Source organism: Puma concolor, chromosome B4 (genome assembly GCF_028749965.1).
Source record: "Puma concolor isolate L17-30 chromosome B4, mPumCon1.1.hap2, whole genome shotgun sequence".
NCBI lineage: Eukaryota > Metazoa > Chordata > Mammalia > Carnivora > Felidae > Puma > Puma concolor.
This window is the reverse complement of record NC_141673.1, coordinates 116290483-116312210: the sequence shown is the minus strand read 5'-3', so window position 1 is coordinate 116312210 and position 21728 is coordinate 116290483. Positions and strand designations below refer to the sequence as shown.

At 41.1% G+C, this 21728-nt stretch overlaps 1 protein-coding gene across 1 annotated transcript; it reads left to right on the top strand.

Annotated features, from left to right (window-relative positions):
- The first annotated feature begins 1034 nt into the window (after positions 1-1034).
- Positions 1035-19012, top strand: LOC112867643 (lysozyme-like protein 1). The gene is made up of 5 exons (XM_025930645.2): positions 1035-1151; positions 3334-3496; positions 3978-4136; positions 17875-17953; positions 18770-19012. Exons 2-5 carry the CDS (start codon positions 3358-3360, stop codon positions 18837-18839), a joined length of 447 nt encoding a protein of 148 aa, XP_025786430.1. The 5' UTR covers positions 1035-1151; positions 3334-3357; the 3' UTR covers positions 18840-19012.
- The last annotated feature ends 2716 nt before the right edge of the window (positions 19013-21728 follow it).

Below are 21728 nucleotides of genomic sequence, written 5' to 3'. Positions count from 1 at the left end.
TAACATATAGTCTTTTGGTTTTTTTTTTTTTCTTTTACTTAGCAAAATGCACTTGAGATTCATCCGTGTTGTGGGACCCGTAGCTCGTTGCTTCTATCGTCGAGTAGTATTCCACTGAATGGATATGCCGAGTTTTGCATACATTCTTCTGTTGAAGGACATCTGGTTGCCTCCATTTGCAATGATTATGAATAGTTGCTAGAAATATAGGCTAACTTGTTTTCACGCAAACAGAAGTTTCCAGTTCACTCGGATAAATACCAGAAGTGTGATTGTTGATGTAATTGGAAAGTCTATGTTCAACTTTGTCAGAACTGCCTAACTGTTCTCCAAGACGACTATACAATTTTGCATTCCACCAGTGAAGAATGAGACTTCCCACTGACCCACAGCCTCATTGTCTTTGCGGATTGTCTGTTTGATTGATTTTAGTTATTCTAAGAGACGTGAAGTGGTATTTCATTTTGGTTTTAGTTTACATTTCTCTAATGGCAAAAGATGTTAACCATCTTTTATATGCTTATTTGCCATCTTCATGTTTTCTCTGATGAAATGTCTGTTCAGATCACTTGTCCATTTTTCAGTCGGGTGTTGCTGATCTCGCTAAAAATATTTTATTAACAATAACAAATTATAGCAAAATATTTTGGACTTTTAATACAACTTTTAAGGGCTAATTTCACCTCTATCTCATCCTTTTTCAAATTTTAGTTCTGTATATGTTTCTAATTTATGGAACATTAGTACAGAAGAGCATGAGTGTGGTTTACAATTTGATATATACCTACTGGGGGTACGGGCTCAAATTTCTTTATTGATGGGATTTGTGATAACGTTTGGAGACTGTTGCCTGAGAGAGGAGCTTGCACTTGAAAGGGAAGCCCTGGCTGAGTTGAGCAGTGAGGAGGGCTGTTGTGCAGGAAGAAGAGAAAAGAAGAGTAAGGAAGGCCTAGAACGCAGTGATCACCCAAGTCCCAAGAAGTAGGATTCTAGAATCTCTAGGCAGTTGGGAACAAGAGTTAGGAACTCTTCTCTTGCTAAGGCTCTAAAGAAAGATTCTTGGTTGAAGACAGATCACTTTTGCCTTGTAAGAATCAGAAATGGCTTCACAGGGTGCAGGAAGCTCGTGTAAGCTGCCAGTCACCGACTGAGTAAGTAGAATAATGTTCCTTTCACAGAATCACCTGAGCACAATCGCTGTGGTGGGCACCAGGAATCTGCCTTTTTGATGAGACCTAAATTATTCCAGTGAAACCACCTGTCCCAAAGAACCAGTAAAAGCCACCTCTGGCTTGAAGGGCAGAGAACAGTGTGCTTGGGGCTACCACTTCTGTGAGGTCTTGTTTCATTTTGTTTTGTTGGTGACCAGTAAGATTCTAAGGGGACCCTTTCACGCAGGCGATAGAAACCAACTTAATATGTAAGCTCTGCATCATAAACCTCAGGTATCTCCCTCTCAGCGCCTAGCGCAGAGCTCACTGTTGTACATAAGGGACCATTTCTGGAAGGGATCAGATCAGTATCTTAGACTTTGTGACCTATACGGTCTCTAACACAACCACTCAACCCTGCGAAAAGCAGCCATACACATTCTATTACCGAATGGGCATAGCTATGTTCCGATAAAACTTTATTTACAAAAGCAGGCCTGGGTTGCTGAGCCTTGCTATTCACCAGTATGTATTCTGTATACACCAGATGACCTTATTGCTTAGTTACTTTAAAGCCCGCATAGTGACTCTTCTTCTGGTCTTTCTGACTACTCAGCCCTGTTTTTAGCATCACCTTTCAATTGGAGAATGTAACTCTAGGAGAGGAAACTAATAGCTTTAGAAATCTCTAGGCAATGGCAGAAAATTATGCTGGATGAAAATATGTATGAATATCAAATTCAGTATCATAAATTTCACTCCACCCCCATCCCAGAAAGACTGCTGTATCTGGGGAAGACATTGCTTTGAGAGAGGAAGCACTTCTAGAAAACCAGTAGACAACAAGGTATGGAACTCTTGATCCTACTCCCACTTTAAATAATTCAGTGGGGGTCTCTTTATGGCCTCTCTACTCCCACCACCAACACTTCCTTCCTCTTGTGATCCATGGTCATCTGTCCCCTCTTGCTCAACAGTCAATACCAAGACTTTTAAGGGAACCTATGCAGCAGTGATGGAGGGGTTCAGAACAACATTGGCTTTGCAATATAACACTGATATTTTTGAAACAAGGCTCCCACAATTGTAAATGTATTAAGAGAATGGAAGAAAGATAAGATGCTAAATCTTCTTATTTCATTTATTTTATATTGTTTTTATTTTTTGAGAGAGAGAGAAAGAGAGAGAGAGAGAGCATGCATGCAAGTGGGGGAAGGGTAGAGGGAGAGGAGGGGAGAATCTCAAACAGGCTTCATGTTGAGAATCTCAAGCAGGCTCCCCCCAATGTAGGGCTCACTCTCATGACTATGAGATCATGACCTGAGTTGAAATCAAGAGTTGAGTGCTTAACTAACCGACCCACCCAAGCACCCATAAGTCTTATTTCAATAAAGCCCCGATTAATAAATCTTAAAAGTTGTCCTTGCAGACCCATGTATCTGCCACCTGTGGTTGAAACTGGGGTGCATGTTTCCACATATATAAGGAATGCTTAACTCTTTGTATTCTATTTTGGTCTATTGATAGAGTTAAAATGGGACTCCTGGAAATGGAATGCCTTCTGTGGTTTCTAACCGAGCCTCAACAAAGAAGCGCTCATTTCTTTGCTGGTCTGATCCCAGAAACATAGCATTTACTTGAACGTGACCATGAAGAAAAGTATTAAGGAAAGAGCTTGTACTCACTCCTTCCTTGTACTGTTTACTCCTGTACTTTGTTTTTTCCCCATGCTGCTCTGAAAGATTGAAAGAAACAGAAATTGGGGGGTGTGGGGGGGGTGCTGTTTGGGCAAAATGGGTGAAGGGGATGGGAGACACAGGCTTCCACTTATGGGATGAATAAGTCACAGGAATAAAAGACACAGCATAGGGAATATAGTCAATGATATTGCCAGAGCGTTGCATGGTGACACTTGTGATGAGCATAATGTAATGTATAAACTTGTCAAATTACCATGTTGTACAGCCAAAACTAACGTAACACTGTATGTCAATTATACTCAAAATTTTTTTCAATTTAATAATTAAAATAAAATAAAGTAAAATAAAAATAAAAGTACCAGGAAAATTCTAGGCAGAACCATCCACAACTGCGGCAGATTTGAAGATCTCAATGGCAACAGACTTATCTCAGGACTCAGGACAGAGCAAGATTTTTTGACGTGGTCTCCTGTCTTTGACAGGTTCTGCCTACAACAGACCTGGGGATGAAGGCTGCCAGCATCTTGGCCCTGATTGGCTGCCTCGTCACCGTCACTGAGTCCAAAGTCTACACTCGCTGTAAACTGGCAAAAATATTTTCAAGGGCTGGCCTGGACAATTACCAGGGCTTTAGCCTTGGAAACTGTGAGATTTCTTCCTTCCTGTTCTTTTTCTACTTTTGATCTCCCCCCCCCCCCCGAGATATCAAAGTCTCCCCACACCTCCAGCCTTGGCTTGTCCCCAGCTCTTCCACGGTCTGCCCCACCAGGGACACCTGCTGGCTGTCCACATGTTCTTCTCAACCGCTGCTCTCTGGGGCTCCTGTCCTCCTCCCTGCCCCTCCTGTCCTCACCCTTGGAGTCCATCAGTCAGGGAAGGAGAAAACAACGCCACCCTTGCTGGCGCAGTAGGGGGAGGACCTGAGTTCCCATCTAGTCCAGGTGTAGCCACCGACAAGGTATGTGGCTTAGGGTGTGCTCCGTGGGTATACTACCTGCCGTGTCCTTCCCCAAGCTAGGTTGGGACCACAGCATTATTATAACATGTATAAAGAACTCTCCTCTAAGAGCAGGGTTGGAGGGGAAAACATACATTTACTGGCATTTCTGGCTTTTTCCTCCTCTAGGGATCTGCATGGCATACTATGAGAGCCACTACAATACAACGGCGCAGACCCAGCTGGAGGATGGAAGCACTGACTATGGCATTTTCCAGATAAACAGCTTCACGTGGTGCAGACATGCTAAGCTACAGGAGAAGAACCACTGTCACGTCGCCTGCTCAGGTATGGTTTTGCTTTTCCAAAAATAACGTCCCGGGGGATAAAGGCAGGAAAGCTGATCATGGAACATCCACCCATTTTCTGTTTTAGCGGAGATTTCGAGTTCAGATGTGCAAGTAGGTCTATACCATGCCAACAAATTATGGAACGGCCCCCCTGGGTGACACTCAGAGTTCTGTGGCCTGCTTGCCCAACGAGAACTTACTCCTCCTAGGATGGTTTTCATGAAGCCACCATAACAACAGAGGGGTGGACAGACGACCTTACTATCCTTCCACGCATATGGACATGAAATATCTTCAACAGGAAGGAGAGAGTTGTTTGCCAACTGCTTTCCATAAGCAATTTGCTCGAAGTATGCATTTATGCTTACTTGTACAGAATGAGACCACTAAATACACTTTAAATTTCTTAAACAGTGGAAATTAAGCTAGAATTCACTCCGAGGGTGCTACTTCAATCGTTTAAAAAATATACATGTGCACCGAGTTGAGGCTGGCAGAAAGCATCAGACGTGAAACCTGGTATTAGGACATGTCATATACTTTATGACATTAAATGACTATAACCAGGTGTTGGCTGAGTATGGTGGACTGCAGAGGACAAAGACGTTATGGATAAAGTCATGGAAAGTTTTGTAGACACAATGATATTTGGTCTAAGACTTGGAAGATAAGGTAAGTAAGATTTGGACATTCAGAGATGAATCATTTCAGGTTAAGGGAACAATGAAAGCTAAAAAGTGCATGTGGGGAGGTTCGGTGCATGCACAGAGAGCAGTGAAACATTTGTATTATCTAGAACAAAGGGAACATAAAGACAAATAACAGGACATGGGGTTGGAAAGGTTGATTACCACATGGCTGTGAAGGGCCTTGGAGGCGAGGCTGAGACATGTGTACTGATCTCTGCCTGCAATCGGAAATCAACAGAGGCCAGTTACTTGAACACTGCTCCAGAAGGATTAATCTGCAAACAGGGTGTGAGATAGGTTGAAGAAGAGACCGTTTAAGTGCCACTGCAAGTGTGGAGGGGAGAGAAAGTTCTGAATGATGGTCATGGCTGGGAGTCATGGAGAATAACATGCAAGAGATACTCAACCAATCATCTCCACTCTACAATGCGAGGGCAGGGGTTCATCTGTTTTGTTCACTGAGGTATCCTCATTGCCCAGAGTGGTACCTGGCCAGAGTTTCGGGGTTCAAGAGATATTCGTTAAATAAATGAATGGAAGGAATGAGAAACAAGGGTGAAGACACGGAGTTATAAGATATTCTGTGGCGAACCCCTTAGAAGCAAAAAATAAACTTTTAATTTCCTTTTGACACTACTATGTAATCAGTACATATGTCTGAATGTATGAAAGATTGAACAATGTGTTAATTTTCTAGTAAATTGTCCCTACACCTACATTAAAACAGAATGCTCACTAACTCCTGAGGCAGAGCACACAATTGTCGATCAACTCTTAATTTAGAACATTCTTTTGATGAGCCCAAATCTACCTCCTTAAAGCTTTCTTCCATTAATTCTAGTTTTTCTTCTGGATTTATTCAAAATGTTAAAAAAAAAATTTAAAAAAAAAAAAAAAGGGGCGCCTGGGTGGCGCAGTCGGTTAAGCGGCCGACTTCAGCCAGGTCACGATCTCGCGGTCCGTGAGTTCGAGCCCCGCGTCGGGCTCTGGGCTGATGGCTCAGAGCCTGGAGCCTGTTTCTGATTCTGTGTCTCCCTCTCTCTCTGACCCTCCCCCGTTCATGCTCTGTCTCTCTCTGTCCCAAAAAAATAAATAAACGTTAAAAAAAAAATTTAAAAAAAAAAAAAAAAAAAAAATGAATTTGTTCAGCCTTATACGTAGAAACTGATTTAAATGCTTGAAAATGACTAGTCGATATTTCTTGTCTTTAATTCCTTACCTTCTGGACTAAAACATTCAGTATCTTCACCTTCCTACAGGTGTGAATTTTAAACCCCTCCCCATCCACAGTCAATTTCATTAGCATCCCCAAGAACTTGCCAATGGAGTGAGTCTTCCAGTTAAACCCAGCAACTAGACATGTACGTTTTTAAAAATTTATTTCTTGGGGCGCCTGGGTGGCGCAGGCGGTTAAGCGTCCGACTTCAGCCAGGTCACGATCTCGCTGTCCGTGAGTTCGAGCCCCGCATCAGGCTCTGGGCTGATGGCTCAGAGCCTGGAGCCTGTTTCCGATTCTGTGTCTCCCTCTCTCTCTGCCCCTCCCCCGTTCATGCTCTGTCTCTCTCTGTCCCAAAAATGAATAAACGTTGAAAAAAAAAATTTTTTTAAAAAAAAAAATTTTATTTCTTTAAATTCAAGTTAGTTAGCATACCATGCAGTATTGGTTTCGGGAGTAGAACCCACGGACATGCACATTTTTAGAAGTTGAAAAGCAGGAGGACAAGGGCTGGCTAATTTAGTAATTAGAGAAATTTGAGTCCTAAACTGACAGTGGGAAAAGCCAAGAAGCAACCACAGAATCCTAAAAGGGCTCAGAAATCAGCAGGATCAGCTAATTCCGGAAACTCGAACGAAGGTAGGTAGAAAATAGGAGGATCGATTGGAAGTCCAATTCAGGAGCAGCTAGACCATCAGATTCCCTTCCTGACTCTATTTAGCTACTGACTGCTCCTCCCCAATCCTGGCAGAATACTGGAGCTTTCCCTTCTGGAGAGAGCAAGTAAAAAGTCCCTCAGCTGAGGGAGCTCAACACCCTGTGAATGGGAGAGCTCCATACTGAAGACATGGGAGATTGAATTGAACTTTCCATAGTCCCAGTCACTTTCCTCCAGTTAGATCTCAGAATGATGGAAGCCAGAAGAGAAGATTCTGTTCTGGGGGATTCAGACAGATGAAAAGGAAATAACTGAAGATTCTGAGTGGGACCTCTCCATGGACAAAACTAGCCAGAATTCCCTATAGTGAGATACATAGTTGAAAATCTCAGTGTCTGTGTACAGAATTCCTAATCAGCCTTTTAGTCTCTCTTTCTTAAATAAGTGCAGATAACTGAAGATCACCAGACATCATTGAAGCGTCATTGACGTGAAAGAATGAGGCAAAGTAAAACAAAACAAAAACAAAACGGAAAAAAACCAAAATCAGATAAAAGTAACTTGTTGAAAGCAGAGATGATACAGAGACGTGAAAATTTCAAATGAAAAAGGAAACTATCATTAATATTTTCATATAGATAAACATGTCAGTCATATCAATGAAACAAGAAAAGGATGCTTTCTTTTATAAAAACAGAAGAAACATTTAGAGAACAAGAGCCCCTGGAAATTTAAAATATGATCGCAGACATGAAAACCTCCATAGATAAGTTGGAAGATAAGATTAAGGAACTCTCTCTAAAAGCAGAATGAAGAAGAAAGAGACAGATGGAAAATAGGGGAAGTAAGGATAAGAAAAATAAATGGATCTGAGTAATACAAGTTTCAGCAGGATAAGAAGGGAAACAGTAGATAGAGTGACATCTTTCAAAAATATTTCCAGGACAGAAAGGCACGCATCTCCAATTTATAAGGTTCATCACGGGATGAGTACAGTCAATTAACATAGATTCACATTAAGGCACAGCCTCATGAAATTTCAGAAAACCGGAAGTATTAGAATACACTATCGTCTTCAAAGAGAGAAAGAAACATGTTCCCTACAGAAGATCAAGCATCAGAGTGGCATCAGACTTCTCAATATCAACGCTGGGAAGCTAGACGAAAATAGAGTCCTGTCTTTAAAATCTTAAAGAAAAGCTATTTCCAATCTAAATTTCCACACTAGCCGAATCCTCAATATATTATGAGTATAGAATGAATAGATTTTGAGACAAACAAGTTGTCTTTCCTACAGAAAGAATCCCGACTTGGTAAAACGTAACCAATTCAAACTAAGTAATTCAGGAATTTTTAAAAGGGAGCTACTTACAAAAGTGCAGTCAGATTGCAGGGAAACCCCAGAGGTATTGAAGTAAGGGATTCGAAACAGCAAACCATTATTGACTCCTGGCCCAAGGGGAAATGGAGAGAGAGCCGTGACCCACACCCAGGTACAGGGTCCGTATGGCGAAGGCTACCTTGTAGGAGCTGTGACCTTCCATCAATGGACAGTTTGTTCTTGGTGACTGGACAGAAAAAAAACCTGAGGAAATGTATACATCCCAACTTCACTGTCCTTTTCCCTTGTAATCTCCTGCTGGTGTTCACCGTTCAACTCTGAAGTCAGAGGAGGGGGTGGGCGGAGGGGGGGTGTCTACTGATGTCATCCATGTAGATCAGTCTCTCAGTGCACAGAAAAAGGTGTTCCACCAAAAGGACAAGGTAAACCAAGAAATAGGAAGACACGGATCCACAAAACAAGACATTTCAATAAAGGAGAGAGCCAAAGGGAAGGCCCAAGATGATTATAAGGGATGATCCCAGGATGAATTTTTACACTTCATTTCTAAAATGATTCTATTGCAGTAGTCTATATGGTTTCAGACCTTTAAAATGATTTGAACCTTGGGGCGCCTGGGTGGCGCAGTCGGTTAAGCGTCCGACTTCAGCCAGGTCACGATCTCGCGGTCCGTGAGTTCGAGCCCCGCGTCAGGCTCTGGGCTGATGGCTCAGAGCCTGGAGCCTGTTTCCGATTCTGTGTCTCCCTCTCTCTCTGCCCCTCCCCCGTTCATGCTCTGTCTCTCTCTGTCCCAAAAATAAAAAACGTTAAAAAAAAAAAAATTAAAAAAAAAAAAATAAAAAAAAAATGATTTGAACCTTATTTGTGACATAGATCTATGGTCACCATACAGCATATAATTAGGGCAAATGTGCATTTGAAAAAATTATGTGTATTCTACAGTTGCTAGGTGGATATTCTATACTATATATATATATATATATATATATATATATATATAATAAGCATCTATACTAGATGTATATTTTATAATTATCTATAAATATATTATATACTTATTTTCTTACTTATGCTATCAAGTAATGAGAAAGATGTATTGAAATCTCCAACTATAAAATTACAATTTACATATTCCTTCTTTCAGATTTGCCCATTTTTGAAGCTCTGTTATTAGATACATACATATTGAGGACTGTTAAATCTTCCTAATTAGTTGACCCTTTTATCATTAGTGCCAATGCCTCTGCTTAACTCTGATAATATTTCTTATCCCCAAATCTACTTTACCTGATAGTACTATAGTGATTCAGTTTTCTTTGCACAATATATTTCTTTCCATTCTGTTACTTAAAAAATTTTTTTTAATGTTTATTTAATTTTGAGAAAGAGAGAGAGAGAGAGAGAGAGCACAAGCGGGGGAGGGCAGAGAGAGAGGAAGACACAGAATCTGAAGCAGGCTCCAGGCTCTGAGCTGTCAGCACGGAGCCCGATGCGGGGCTCAAACTCACAAACAGAGAGATCATGACCTGAGCTGAAAGTCAGACATTCAACCAACTGAGCCACCGAGGCTCCCCACCATTTTTTTACTTTTCACTTATCTACATCTTTATATTTACTGTGAATTTCTTACAGACCGCACATAGTTAGGTGTTGCTTTTATATCCGGTCCAACAGTTTCTGCTTTTTGTTAAGAATTTTTAGACCAGGGGGGCGCCTGGGTGTTTCATTCGGTTAAGTGTCCGACTTCGGCTCAGGTCATGATCTCACAGTTTGTGTTCAAGCCCCACATCGGGTTCTGGGCTGTCAGCTCAGAGCCTGGAGCCTGCTTCAGATTCTGTGTGTGTCTCTCTCTCTGCCCTTCCCCCCCCCCAATTCTCTCTTTCTGTGAAAAATGAATAAAATATTAAAAAAATTTTAACAACAACAAAAAAAGAATTTTTAGACCAGAGGTCAGCAAACTCCTTTCTTTCTTTCTTTCTTTCTTATATTTCATTGTGGTTTATTTTTTTAACATTTTAAACATTTAACATTCTAAAAATTTAAATCCAAGTTAACATGTAGTATAATAATGATTTCAGGAACAGAATTTAGTGATTCATCACTTACATATAACACCCGGCGCTCATCCCAACAAGTGCCCTCCTTAATGCCCATTGCCCATTTAGCCCATCCCCTCACCCAACACCCCACCAGCAACCCTCGGTTTGTTCTCTGTATTTAAGAGTCTCTTATGGTTTGTCTCCCTCTTTGTTTATATCTTATTTTTACTTCCTTTCCCCTACGTTCATCTGTTTCGTTTCTTGAATTCCACCCGTGAGTGAAATCATATGATATTTGTCTTTCTCTGACTGACTTATTTCGCTTGGCATAACACACCCTGGTTCCATCCACACTGTCGCAAATGGCAGGATTTCATTCTTTTTGATCACCGAGTAATATTCCCTTCTTTTCCACATCTTCTTTATCCATTCGTCAGTCGATGGACATCTGGGCTCTTTCCATACTTGGGCTATTGTCGATAGTGCCAGCAAATTGTTTTTTTAAAGGGCCAGATAGTAAATTTTTTAGTGTTGTGTACAGTCTCGGTTGGAACTTTCGACTCTCCGTGTAACGCAAAAGCAGTCATAGAGAAGATGCGAATGAGTAAGCGTGGCTGTGTTCCCATAAAACTTTATTTACAAAAACAGAGCATAGGCCTGTGGGCCAGTTTGCTGGACGTTAGATCATTTATATCCAATGTCATTACTTACACGGTTACTTTAAAATCCACTGTATTGGGTTTTTTTGTTTGTTTTCTCTTAGTGCCATCTAGTTCGGGTTCGTTTTTTTCTGCCTTCTTTTGGATTATTGGATATTTTTCAGTACTCTCTTTCCTCCATTGGCTTGTTAGTTGCACTTCTGTTTTATTTACAGCAGTTACTCTAGGGTTTACAACATGCATCATCTTCTCACATTCTACCTTCAAATAACATTATACTCATCTATAATACACGAGTCTTATAACTATATACTTATTTCCCCATCCCATCCTTTATGCTATGTTGCCCTGCACCTTATGTCAACGTGTTATATACACCTCATGCATTTTTGCCTGAAGCAATTATCTTTTAAGTAAATTTTTTAACTGAGGAAAAGGGTCTCTTTATATTTGCCACACATTTACCATCTCCAACTCTCCTCACTCCTTTAGTGGAATTCACTTGGGTAGGCAGTTAAGCGATATCATTTTCCTCCAGCCTAAAGAATATCCTTCAGTATTTTTTTTTGGAGTGGAGGTCTACTAAAAAGCATTTTCTCAGCTTTTATCTGCCTGAAAATGTCTATATTTCATTTTTTTTCTTTGAGGGCTATTTGTTCTCTCTATAAAATTCTAAGCTGGAGGCTGTTTTTCTCTAAATGTGTTAAAGATACCCTTCCGTCTTCTGGCTCATTTTGTTTTTTTGAGAAACTGGTGATCTTCTGATTTGCATCCCCAGGGTATAATGTCTCTTTTTTGTCTCTACCTGCATTTAAGGTTTCTTTATAATGTCCAATTTTCAGCAATGTGATCACGAAGTCTGTTTTCTTATGTTTATCTTACTTGATATTCATTAACATTTTGGATCCCTGGGTTTATAATTTTCATCTTTTCTCCTTTGAAAATTCTAAAGATACATGCGTTAGATCACTTGATATTGTCCCATAGGTCACTGACGCTCTTCCTTTTTTTTCTGTCTTTTCCCCTTCCTGTGTTTTATTTTCAATAGTTTCCATTGCTATATCTTCACATTCTCTGGTCTTGTTTCTGAAGTGCCTAATCTATTAAGTTCATTAATTGAATTTTTCATTTCCGATATTGTGTATTTTCAGTGCTGGGTGATCGGTTTATGTATTTCATTTCCCTCATTTTATTCATGTTTTTGTTTAAGTCCTTGATATCAATAAGCATGTTTATAAATTATTTTACATTCCTTGCCTGGTAATTCAATAAGCTGTGCCATTTCTGGGTCTTACCATTGACTGCTCTTTCCCCTGGTTATGGGTCACATTCTTATACCTCTTTGCACATATAATAACATTTTGTTGGATACTAAACATAGTATGTATTACATTTTTAAGTGTCTCAATTATGTTGTCAAGGTCCTTTAAGGACGGTTGCATTTCATCTTGGCAAGTCATTAATTCCGATCGGCTTGACCCTGTTAATACTTGCTTTTAAATTGTGGTAGGGAAGTTCGCTAGTAGTATTTATGGTAGGGCTAATTTAACCCAACTACCAAGGCATAGCTTCTCTAGTGTCTTTTGAATGTCCAGGGGTTCACCAAGCTCTCTTCCCTCGGACTACTCAGAAAACAAATGTCTCCCAGCCCTGTGTGAGCTCTGTAATTGTACAGGTCCCTGGTAATCGTTTTCTAACTAGCTTCATGGAGTTTACCCCTTGCGAACCCAGTTAAGCTTTCGGTCAAAAACTCAGTAGAATCCCTACGCAGATTTCTGGTGTTCTCCTTCTGGGTGTGCCCTTCCTCTCAGATTCTCTTCTCCACAAATTCCACTTGCCTTGGCCTCTTATCTCTGTCTCCTCCACTTAAACTGCCATCTCCTGCCTGGGTTTTACCTTTCTTGCTTGAACAGTGCCTCTGGGCAGAAACTCACGGCAATCATAAGACTCTCCTCATTTGGTTTCTATCTTTCAAGGGTCACGATCCTGCATTGCTTGCCGTCTAATGTCTGAAAATAATGTTTTCATGTATTTGTCTAGTTTTCTAGCTGTTTACAGTGGGAGAGAAAATCTGTGACTCCGTCACGACCTGGCTTCACTTTACTTGCAGTTGACTAATTTAATATTGTTCAATTTAGTTTGAAATAAGGAAGTCTGGGGCAAACATATATCTGCAAGGCAATCTTGAATTCTAGGAAATGAAAATGTTGGACTGCTCATGGTGAGAGGTGAAGGAACTCTCCTATCTGCTTTCTCATCATAAAGAGCATGGGATTTTCAGAGACAGCTTTAAAATAGAAAACAGGATGTTGGTTTTATATCCTAATCACCCCTTAGTAACTGGCTTCCCTCAGCCTCAGGCCAGAGAAGCTTTAATTATGGACGATGTTATTCTGTCCCGCGTATTACAGAAGTAGGGACATTTGTCATGGGAACTGGGAAACAAGTTAGCATTGGGGTATCTTTACAAGAAACATTACATTTCATAAATGTGTGGTTCATATGTACCTCCTGCCCATCTTCCAAAGCTATACCATCTCCTCACACCCATACCAAATTGTGTTTCCAGAATTCCTGCCTACCTTCCCCAAACTATTTAGACAGAATATTTGTATATATACGTATGTATAAATATAAACATATATATGTGTATGCACACACATGATAATAAAATATCAATCTTTATTTTCCTCTAATAGCACAGACCTCTTTAAAATGAGAGATGTTTGGGGGGGGGGGAGGTGATTTTTGTCTCTCGTATCTAGTCTCGTCTACCTATATTAATCTCTATTTCTCATCAGCCTGGTATCTGAGTTGGCCTTTGTCACTTCAGAGAGGGGAAGGAGATTTAAATTGTAGGCATGGTAGTGATATTTTAGTTGGAAGGCAGAAGGATGCTGGCGAGAGACAGACAGACTTTATAGCAGAACCAACTTACCTGAAAATAAGTTATTCTTTTTTGTAGATTGTTGCCATTTTCTGTTGTTGGATGTGGGAGAATAAACTATTCAGCTGAATAATGCTTTGCTGTTCAACAGAACCCTTTGACTGGACAGACTTGTCTATTTAAAGTAAATTGAGCAGAAGCAATTCTTGGCATGGATCCTTGTAAACACTTGCTCTCTTGACTCATTTCTGCCCCTCTGCTGCCCCTCTGTGGTGGTTTCCTTGTGTCTTCGCATCTCAGCACATCAAGTTCGTGTTTCCCAGCCCCGGTCTTCCTCAACAAATTTTCCTGAGCAAATTCAAAGTCACGTCCAACTAGCACTTTGAAAACATCTCACTTAGGCAACATAAAGCTATCGCAAAATGGGAGACTGACAAACTTTACAAGGTCTCCACCACATGGTTCTGCAGCAGCTAATCTCCAGCCAGTGACTGGAGCTACCAATGGCTGCCAATGGCCACACAGCATCTCCAGCCAAGCAAACTGCCTTACCCCAAACACAAGCCTTCCACTTTGTGTTCCAGTCCTGTCTTCCCGCGTGTTCCAGTCCTGGCATAATAGAATACTCTCTACCTCTTGCCCACTATGTATAATTTATGTCCTTCCCACCCCTTGAGGCCCCACTGAGCCCACTTCTCTTAGGAAACAGTCTCCAACCACTTCCTAATACAAACCCCACAATATCTCAGCACTTATCAAGAATTTATACACACAGGGGCACCTGGGTGACTCAGTCATTTAAGCATCCGACTTGATTTCGGCTCAGGTCATGATCTCTAGGTTCATGGGATAGAGTTCTGAGTTGGTCTCTGTGCTGATAGCATGGACCCTGCCTGGGATTCTCTCTCTCTCTCTCTCTCTCTCTCTGCTCTTCCCCAACTCATGCATGCATACACACATACACACGTGCTCTCTTTCTCTCTCTTTCAATAAATAAACATTAAAAAATAATTACACACACAAAATACAGTGTTTCTATGTAATTGGAATGTGTATCAGATACCAAGAATTTAAGTTTGGATAATCTCCTAATAAATAATTACTTGAAAAATTAATAAAGTATTTATATTTTTATTATCAAATTCATTAGCATATAGTCTTATAAGCAGAAATCTTTGCTTAAGTGGCCATGTTGGAAGGAAGCAGTGGAGACAACAGAATTTAAGCCCTAGGTTTGAATGCAGACTCATTTACTGGGTGTAGACCTCAGTTTAATGGGCTAATAATGGTACTCATCCACATGGTTGTTCCAAGTCCTAACAGAGATTATACGTGAAGGGACTTAACATGAGCCTGACCAGAGTATTTTTTCTATAAAGGCAGGTGTTAGTAATAGTAATTGCTATTCTAACTATTCATCTCTCTAGAAACAAGGTGCATATAAGCTAACAAAGCTTTATTTTTCACTGTGTATCAAAGGATGAATTTGAATATATTGTCCCAATTGGCCATCACTTATAGCTCATATTTTTCATTAATTTTCTCTTGTTTAGCAGAATTTTGTTTTAAATTTAAAAACCACCACATTTGGATGAATTTGCTTAAAAGCAATCTATCACTACCCGTATCTTCTGGTTTAGCTTATCTGAGAAAGCAACTTAATTAGCAACTAAGTTGGCATACTCAAGAAAAACACCATTTTCAACTGAGTTTACAAAATAATTTTGTGTTTTAGCGATCCATTTGATCGCAATATGATTCTTTTTTGTTACATTTTTCTGAAAATAAAAATAATGCATTTCTACCATAAAAAAATTAGACACATGCGGGGAAGATTTAAAGCATTGGTGATGCCACAATTTGGAGCTAAACCTTCAAATCCTGGTGGCTATGACTATCTTTTTATTTTCTCTCTAAACCGGTGCTGTCCAATCGTACTTTCTGTGACGACGGAAATGTTTTCTGGGCTATCCAATATGAGAACGACTAGCCACAACAAAGACGTTATAAAGCATCTGAAATGTAGCGAGAGCACCTGACGAACTGAAGTTCTGATTGTATAAATTCATTTAGATTTAAATAGCCCCATATAGCTAATGTCTACCAAATTGGATGGTATAGCTCTAGGTGGATCTTTTTACAATCCTGAGAACTTCGTATTGGGAGCATTTCCCACTATTATGAAACCACGTCAACCCGTGATTTTAAATGGCACCTTATCCCATTCTGTGGAGGTATTATTATTAATGTGAACATCCCTAATTATGAGGCAATTAGATCTCTTACGCTTGAAAATCAATTTCCTCTTACACACTAAGCTGCAATAGACTACTCTGTAAATAAATCTTTGTCTCGGGTCGTAATGAATTCCTTAAGATAGGCCCAGAAAGAGAAATTGCTAGCTAAAAGGATAAGAACCACTTTAAGGCTCTTGACACATGCTGTTCAATTGCTTTCCTGAAAAGCTGAACCTGTTATATTCTCACCAGGAAGTACGGAAGAGTGCCTATTTCATCGCACCCTCGTCAACACGGAGTATTACCCCATTCTTTCAAGATCTTTGCTTAATTGATAAATAAAAACGCCATCAAATGGCTCCGGCTTTTATGTCTTCGATCAGTGGTTGTGATGGGCAGGGAGATGGACGGCCCAGATTCCCCTTGAAGGGAAGATGTCTGGCTTCTGCGACATCTGCGCATTTGTAGACGTCTACCCGGTACCTCCTTTAAGGGTCTGTCTTAACCGCAGAGGACTGTCTAATCTCACACTGTGCCCCTCTGCAGCAGTCCACACCCAGGGACTGAGTGATGCAGAGGCCTAAAGACGTAGCCATTTGGGGGCACCTGGGTGGCTCAGTTGGCTCAGGTCGTGATCTCATGGTTCACGGGATGGACCCCTGTGTTCAGTAAGGAACGCTAAGAGCGAGGAGCGCTCTTGGGATCCTCTCTCTCCTCTCTCTGCCCTTCCCCGTGCATGCATGCACATGTACACTCGCTGTCTCTCAAAATAAGTAAATAAACGTTTAAAAAAAAAAAGACTTAGCTATTTGGGCACAACTTGGCCAACTTCGGTGAGCCTGCATCACAACTGAATATCTCCATCGGCCCAGTCCGGCTTCTGCCCTCTTCCTTCCACAGATGTGGATCTCTGATACGTGTTGGCATCCCAAACCGGTCTTTGCATTTGCTTCGGAAGAACCCGCCATGCAACAGAAGTGATGCTAGACTTTATACTTTTTGCCTTTTTCTGTCATGTTTGCATTGAGGATTTTGAGCCCACTTCTGGACAAGCAGGAGAGAATGCAGATACCAATGATTTCATTTGCAATCAAACGATTCCTTATGTCTGAAAGCCATAGAAAAAATAATAAAGACCAATGTATTTGACATAAAAAATTTGCCTATGATAAACACCTTGGGTAGAACTTGCTTTTAATGCACAAACTGCAAAGTTAAATGGACAAGGTTCATATTTACCTATAAGGAGATCGCATGTGTCAAAGTAACCCAAGTAGAGAAAACCTTGTACTTACTGTGCCTCTTACTTGTGTGTTTCTTCAGGACACAGAAAACATTCTCCTACTGTGTCTTTTTTTTAAAAAAAAATTATTTTAGGGGCGCCTGGGTGGCTCAGTCGGTTAGGCGGCCAACTTTGGCTCAGGTCATGATCTCGCGGTCCGTGAGTTCGAGCCCCGCGTCGGGCTCTGTGCTGACAGCTCAGAGCCTGGAGCCTGTTTCAGATTCTGTGCCTCCCTCTCTCTGACCCTCCCCCGGTCATGCTCTGTCTCTCTCTGTCTCAAAAATAAATAAACGTTAAAAAAAAATTAAAAAAAAATTATTTCAGAGAGAGAGCATGTGCATGAGGGAAAGGGAGGGACAGAGAGAGAGAGAGAGAGAGTCTTAAGCATCTGAGTGTGGAGCTCGATGCCCGATGTGGGGCTGATTCCCATGACCCTGGGATCGTGACCTGAGCTGAAATCAAAAGTCAGATGCTCAAAGTCCCAGGCGCCACCTACCGTGTCTTCTCTAAACACATTTCCAAAAACCCTTCAGGACTAAAACTTCAAAAAGTCAAGATATTCTACTCTAGAAATTAAAAAAAAACAAATTCTTTGGCTTGTGAAGAAGCTCAACAAAAATAAGAATGCATCTCCGAGTTCTTCCTACCCTCCCATTCCAAAAAATAGTGACTGGGGGCTCCCCTCAAATACCAGTCTCAGCTAATACTGTACTTCTCTCTTTTACAGCCTTGCTCACTGACGACCTCACAGATGCGATTATCTGTGCCAAGAAAATTGCTAAAGAGACAGAAGGGATGAACTATTGGTAAGAGTCTCCTTGGGAGACTTGGACTGACCAGGGCAAAAAACCGACCGTGTGTCCATTCATCATGGCTGCAGCAGGCACTGACAAACTCCCCTTTGCAGAATGGTCCAATGATTTTAATGGGACCTTGTCTATACCCTCCCCCCATGAGTGTGTGGGTGTACCATGAACACCGTGAAAGGGGTTTCTACGGGGAGGAGAGACGTTATGAGTCATGGCGATGTGTGATTGTCTTTCACATTAAGATGGCCCAAACAGTGGAACGATAGGTATTTTCGAATGTGAATTGCTGGTGAAGGCAATACACCAGGGGGAAAAAGCTTGAGCTTGTTCAACTTTTGGATATAGTTTTGGAGAGCTAGAGCAACATTTTGTGGGGAGAGAGAACAGAAAGCAGCGAGAGAAGGATAACCACATCAGCCATACCCTACATTAGCTGGAAACAGCCCTAGGATTGTGCAGAGACATGGTTTCTGGTGCTCACTGTCAATTTCTGAGGCTGGGTGTCTTACGAACATTGCCAACCAGGTCACCCACCTGGGGAACCTGAATTTTCAGAGGCGGAGGTGTTTAACTAAATGACCCATCCTTATGCAAGTTGTTTACCTGTTGCTGAGGCTAATAAGGACTAGGAGAAAATCAAGGAGAGAGAAGTCTTAACTAGGCACAGGGACAGAGTCCTTGGATCTCAGAAATGAATAAAACAAAATCCTGGGTGCTGCTGGTTGTTTTGGTTAATTACCTATGGTTTTGGACCTAAGAATATTTGGACTGCCATGCTTCTTTCTGTTCTTCCTGCTTCCCTGTCCTCCTCAGGCAAGGCTGGAAGAAACACTGCGAGGGCAAGGACCTGTCTGAATGGAAAAAGGGATGTGAGGTCTCCTGAACCGGAACCGGACCCAGGATGCTCTGCAACAACTCTCTAGGATTTGTAATATGTCAAAATGCTGGTATCACCTTGTCCCCCTTCCTCGTGATGTTCCTTCTCAAAGTTGGAGAGGGAAAACTAAGTTATCATTTTAAGGAAATAAATATTTCCACTTAAGTATCTTTACCTCACCCAGACTCCATCTCAGTGATGTCATAAAAGCACCCTGGTTAAGATTTGGAAAGTCACCTGCAAAATGTTCTGGCTCCAGGAGGAACGAAATTCTGCCATCATTATAAGGATTACTGGTTCCTGTGGCCCTGAAACAGCTTCTCATTTACAAAGAATACTCCCAGGTCAAGGAGAACACTAGATGAATGACCATAGTTTGCTGACTTCTGTCCTGAAACACTAGGTCACTCTTCTGGTCAGCAGACACACAGTCCTTCCTCAGCTTACCACTGCCAGAGAGAATGTTCTCTGCCCTCTAGGCAATCCTGATGGACACTCCAATGGAAATAAAGTGGTGAAGTGCAGCTCTCATCTCCAACGTTAGGAGAGTTCCCCATGTTGTTCCAACACCTATTCAAATGAAATCTATCAAATTCAAAACTACACTAACATCTCATGGTAAAATTGCTTCCAGCCTTAGACCTTTAGATTTTAGTACTTTGGTCAAGGAACTGGTGGTGATCTGAAGGATGCTTCATTACATGTAACCCAGAGCTGAGGAGCTCAGACCCTCAAGCGCTATTCCCAGAAAGCCTTCTGCTCCAGGCAAGGATGGCCCACATGGCAGGCAAGCTTTGCTCTGCCGAGTTTTTTCTTGTCTGTTCTCTGTCCTGCCAGGGCAGAGGTGGTTGGGGCTGTGTTATTGTAACTTTACATGGAAAGCTCGAGTTGAATGCAATCTGACCTCAAGAATGCACTCAGTTAAGGGTTGTTGAAGAAATGGTTATGCCTATCGTTATCTGTAAATAAGTTTCCCACTTACAAGAAAGCTCTCACTGGTCAGACTGATGAGTTTTGTGATAGCACCTAACTGACCCATAAACACTCTCTAGTTGCCAACTGCCTGGGCTTTACCATTGGCCCATTTCACAGCCACTGGCTTCACTTGCAGGCATAGGCTTTAAAAAATCCAAACTGCTACTTGCCAAAGAATAGAAATGCCTCATATGTGCTAAACAAACATAATTCAGTGACAATTTAACAGGCATTACAAACCAGGGGGGAGAAAGCTTTTGGATCCCGCGTAAGAACTGAAAAAGAATTCTGAAAGATGGCTGATGAAAATGTAGAAAATGTTGAATCCGTTTAGCTGCACGAAGTCAACAATTTGTGCTTCTAGAAGTTCATAAATATGCATCGTTCTTTACTATTGTCCTGTTATCCGTTTGCTTTGCTGCCCCAATTCTTAGCCAAACCACCTTAATTACACCAGTAATACTGTGTTCATGACCTAAGCTGGCATGGGACTGGTGTTAGCTATGCAAACACGAGGGGAAAGATTACACAAACAAACAAAAAAAACCACTCAACTGAAAAAAAGGAGTGCATTGAAATTCCAAGTGGAGAGAGGTTGGCTGGCCCTACAATTTGATCCATCTTTTCACAAAACTCATAAAATTTATAAGCATGTAATCCTACTATTTCTTTCCCTAAATGTTTTATTTATTCAATATTTTCATAAAATTTTAGGATAAAAAAATGCATTGTCCTTGATAATTTCCCATAATTAATACTCTCAGAAATTCAAAAAGAAAATATTGCTCCCATTCTTGAGTTATTGTTATTTAACAAAGGCATATTGAAACAACAACAGAAATTTATATCCCCTTGTGCAGTTTCCAAGATATTTGGAAATAGATTTTCAGTTTCTCTTCACGACCAGCGTATCAGTAGCTTACCAGACACACTGAGCGGACAGTTGGATATCAGGGTTTGGACAACTGCTGAGGTAGATATGTTCTTTTTTTTGGTGGGGGGGACCCAGCTCTACCTGATTCTTGGGATCCCTCCTCCCCCAACATCTGTCCCTATGTATCTCACCTCATTCTCTGTCATTCCTCAACACTTTCTGTCCAGTTCGCCATTTTTTTCTTGATGACTCCTGAACCCATAGACCATTTCCCCTTGGATGTCTTGGCTCTCGGTTTTCCCCCAAACCAGAAGATTGTACCACTTCCCTACAGCCTCTTCAAGCCCAACCAGCCTACAGGAAGCCTCTCTAGTCCTTCCATCTCTTAACAGTCTTTTCTCTATGGTCCTTCCCACTGAACACGTGCAGGGTCATAGAAGGAATAGAAACAAGACCTTGTTATTTGGAATATTTTTATTTTCAAATCAGCTAATATTTCAAATGCACCTCACACTACCTTGGGGCACAGTGTAACATAATCTTCACTTTACAGTGAAGACACTGAATTATATAGAAAGGGTGACTGTCCCCCTGAGACCCACAGTGCCACAGTGGGAAATCCAGGGCAACTCTGCTGCTCTATAGGAATCTTCTGAACCCAGTGAAAGAATAGTAGCCTACTTTCTTCAGGGATAGGGAGTGCCTGAGCCCCTCACCTGTGTTCATCGCCCACCTCTTTGTGTACCCGAATATAGCACAAACATTAGCCAGCCCCAGAAAGATCTAGAAGAAAAGACTAGGAAATGCTCACACCCAAAATTTAATCTAAGTCAATTTAAAGAAATAAAGGCTTCATTAGGAGACCAAGAAAGATTTCCTCTGTCCTCCCAAAATTGATGGCGAGCGGTCTAGACTTCTAAAACTTGAGACAAGAAACACGTATTGCTTTTTCCAACAAAAAATTTACGATTTGAAATCTAAAACATGAAAATTATTTCTTCCAGTGGCCATTTCTTTTAAATGGCCAACTCCAAGCCCACTCCCCC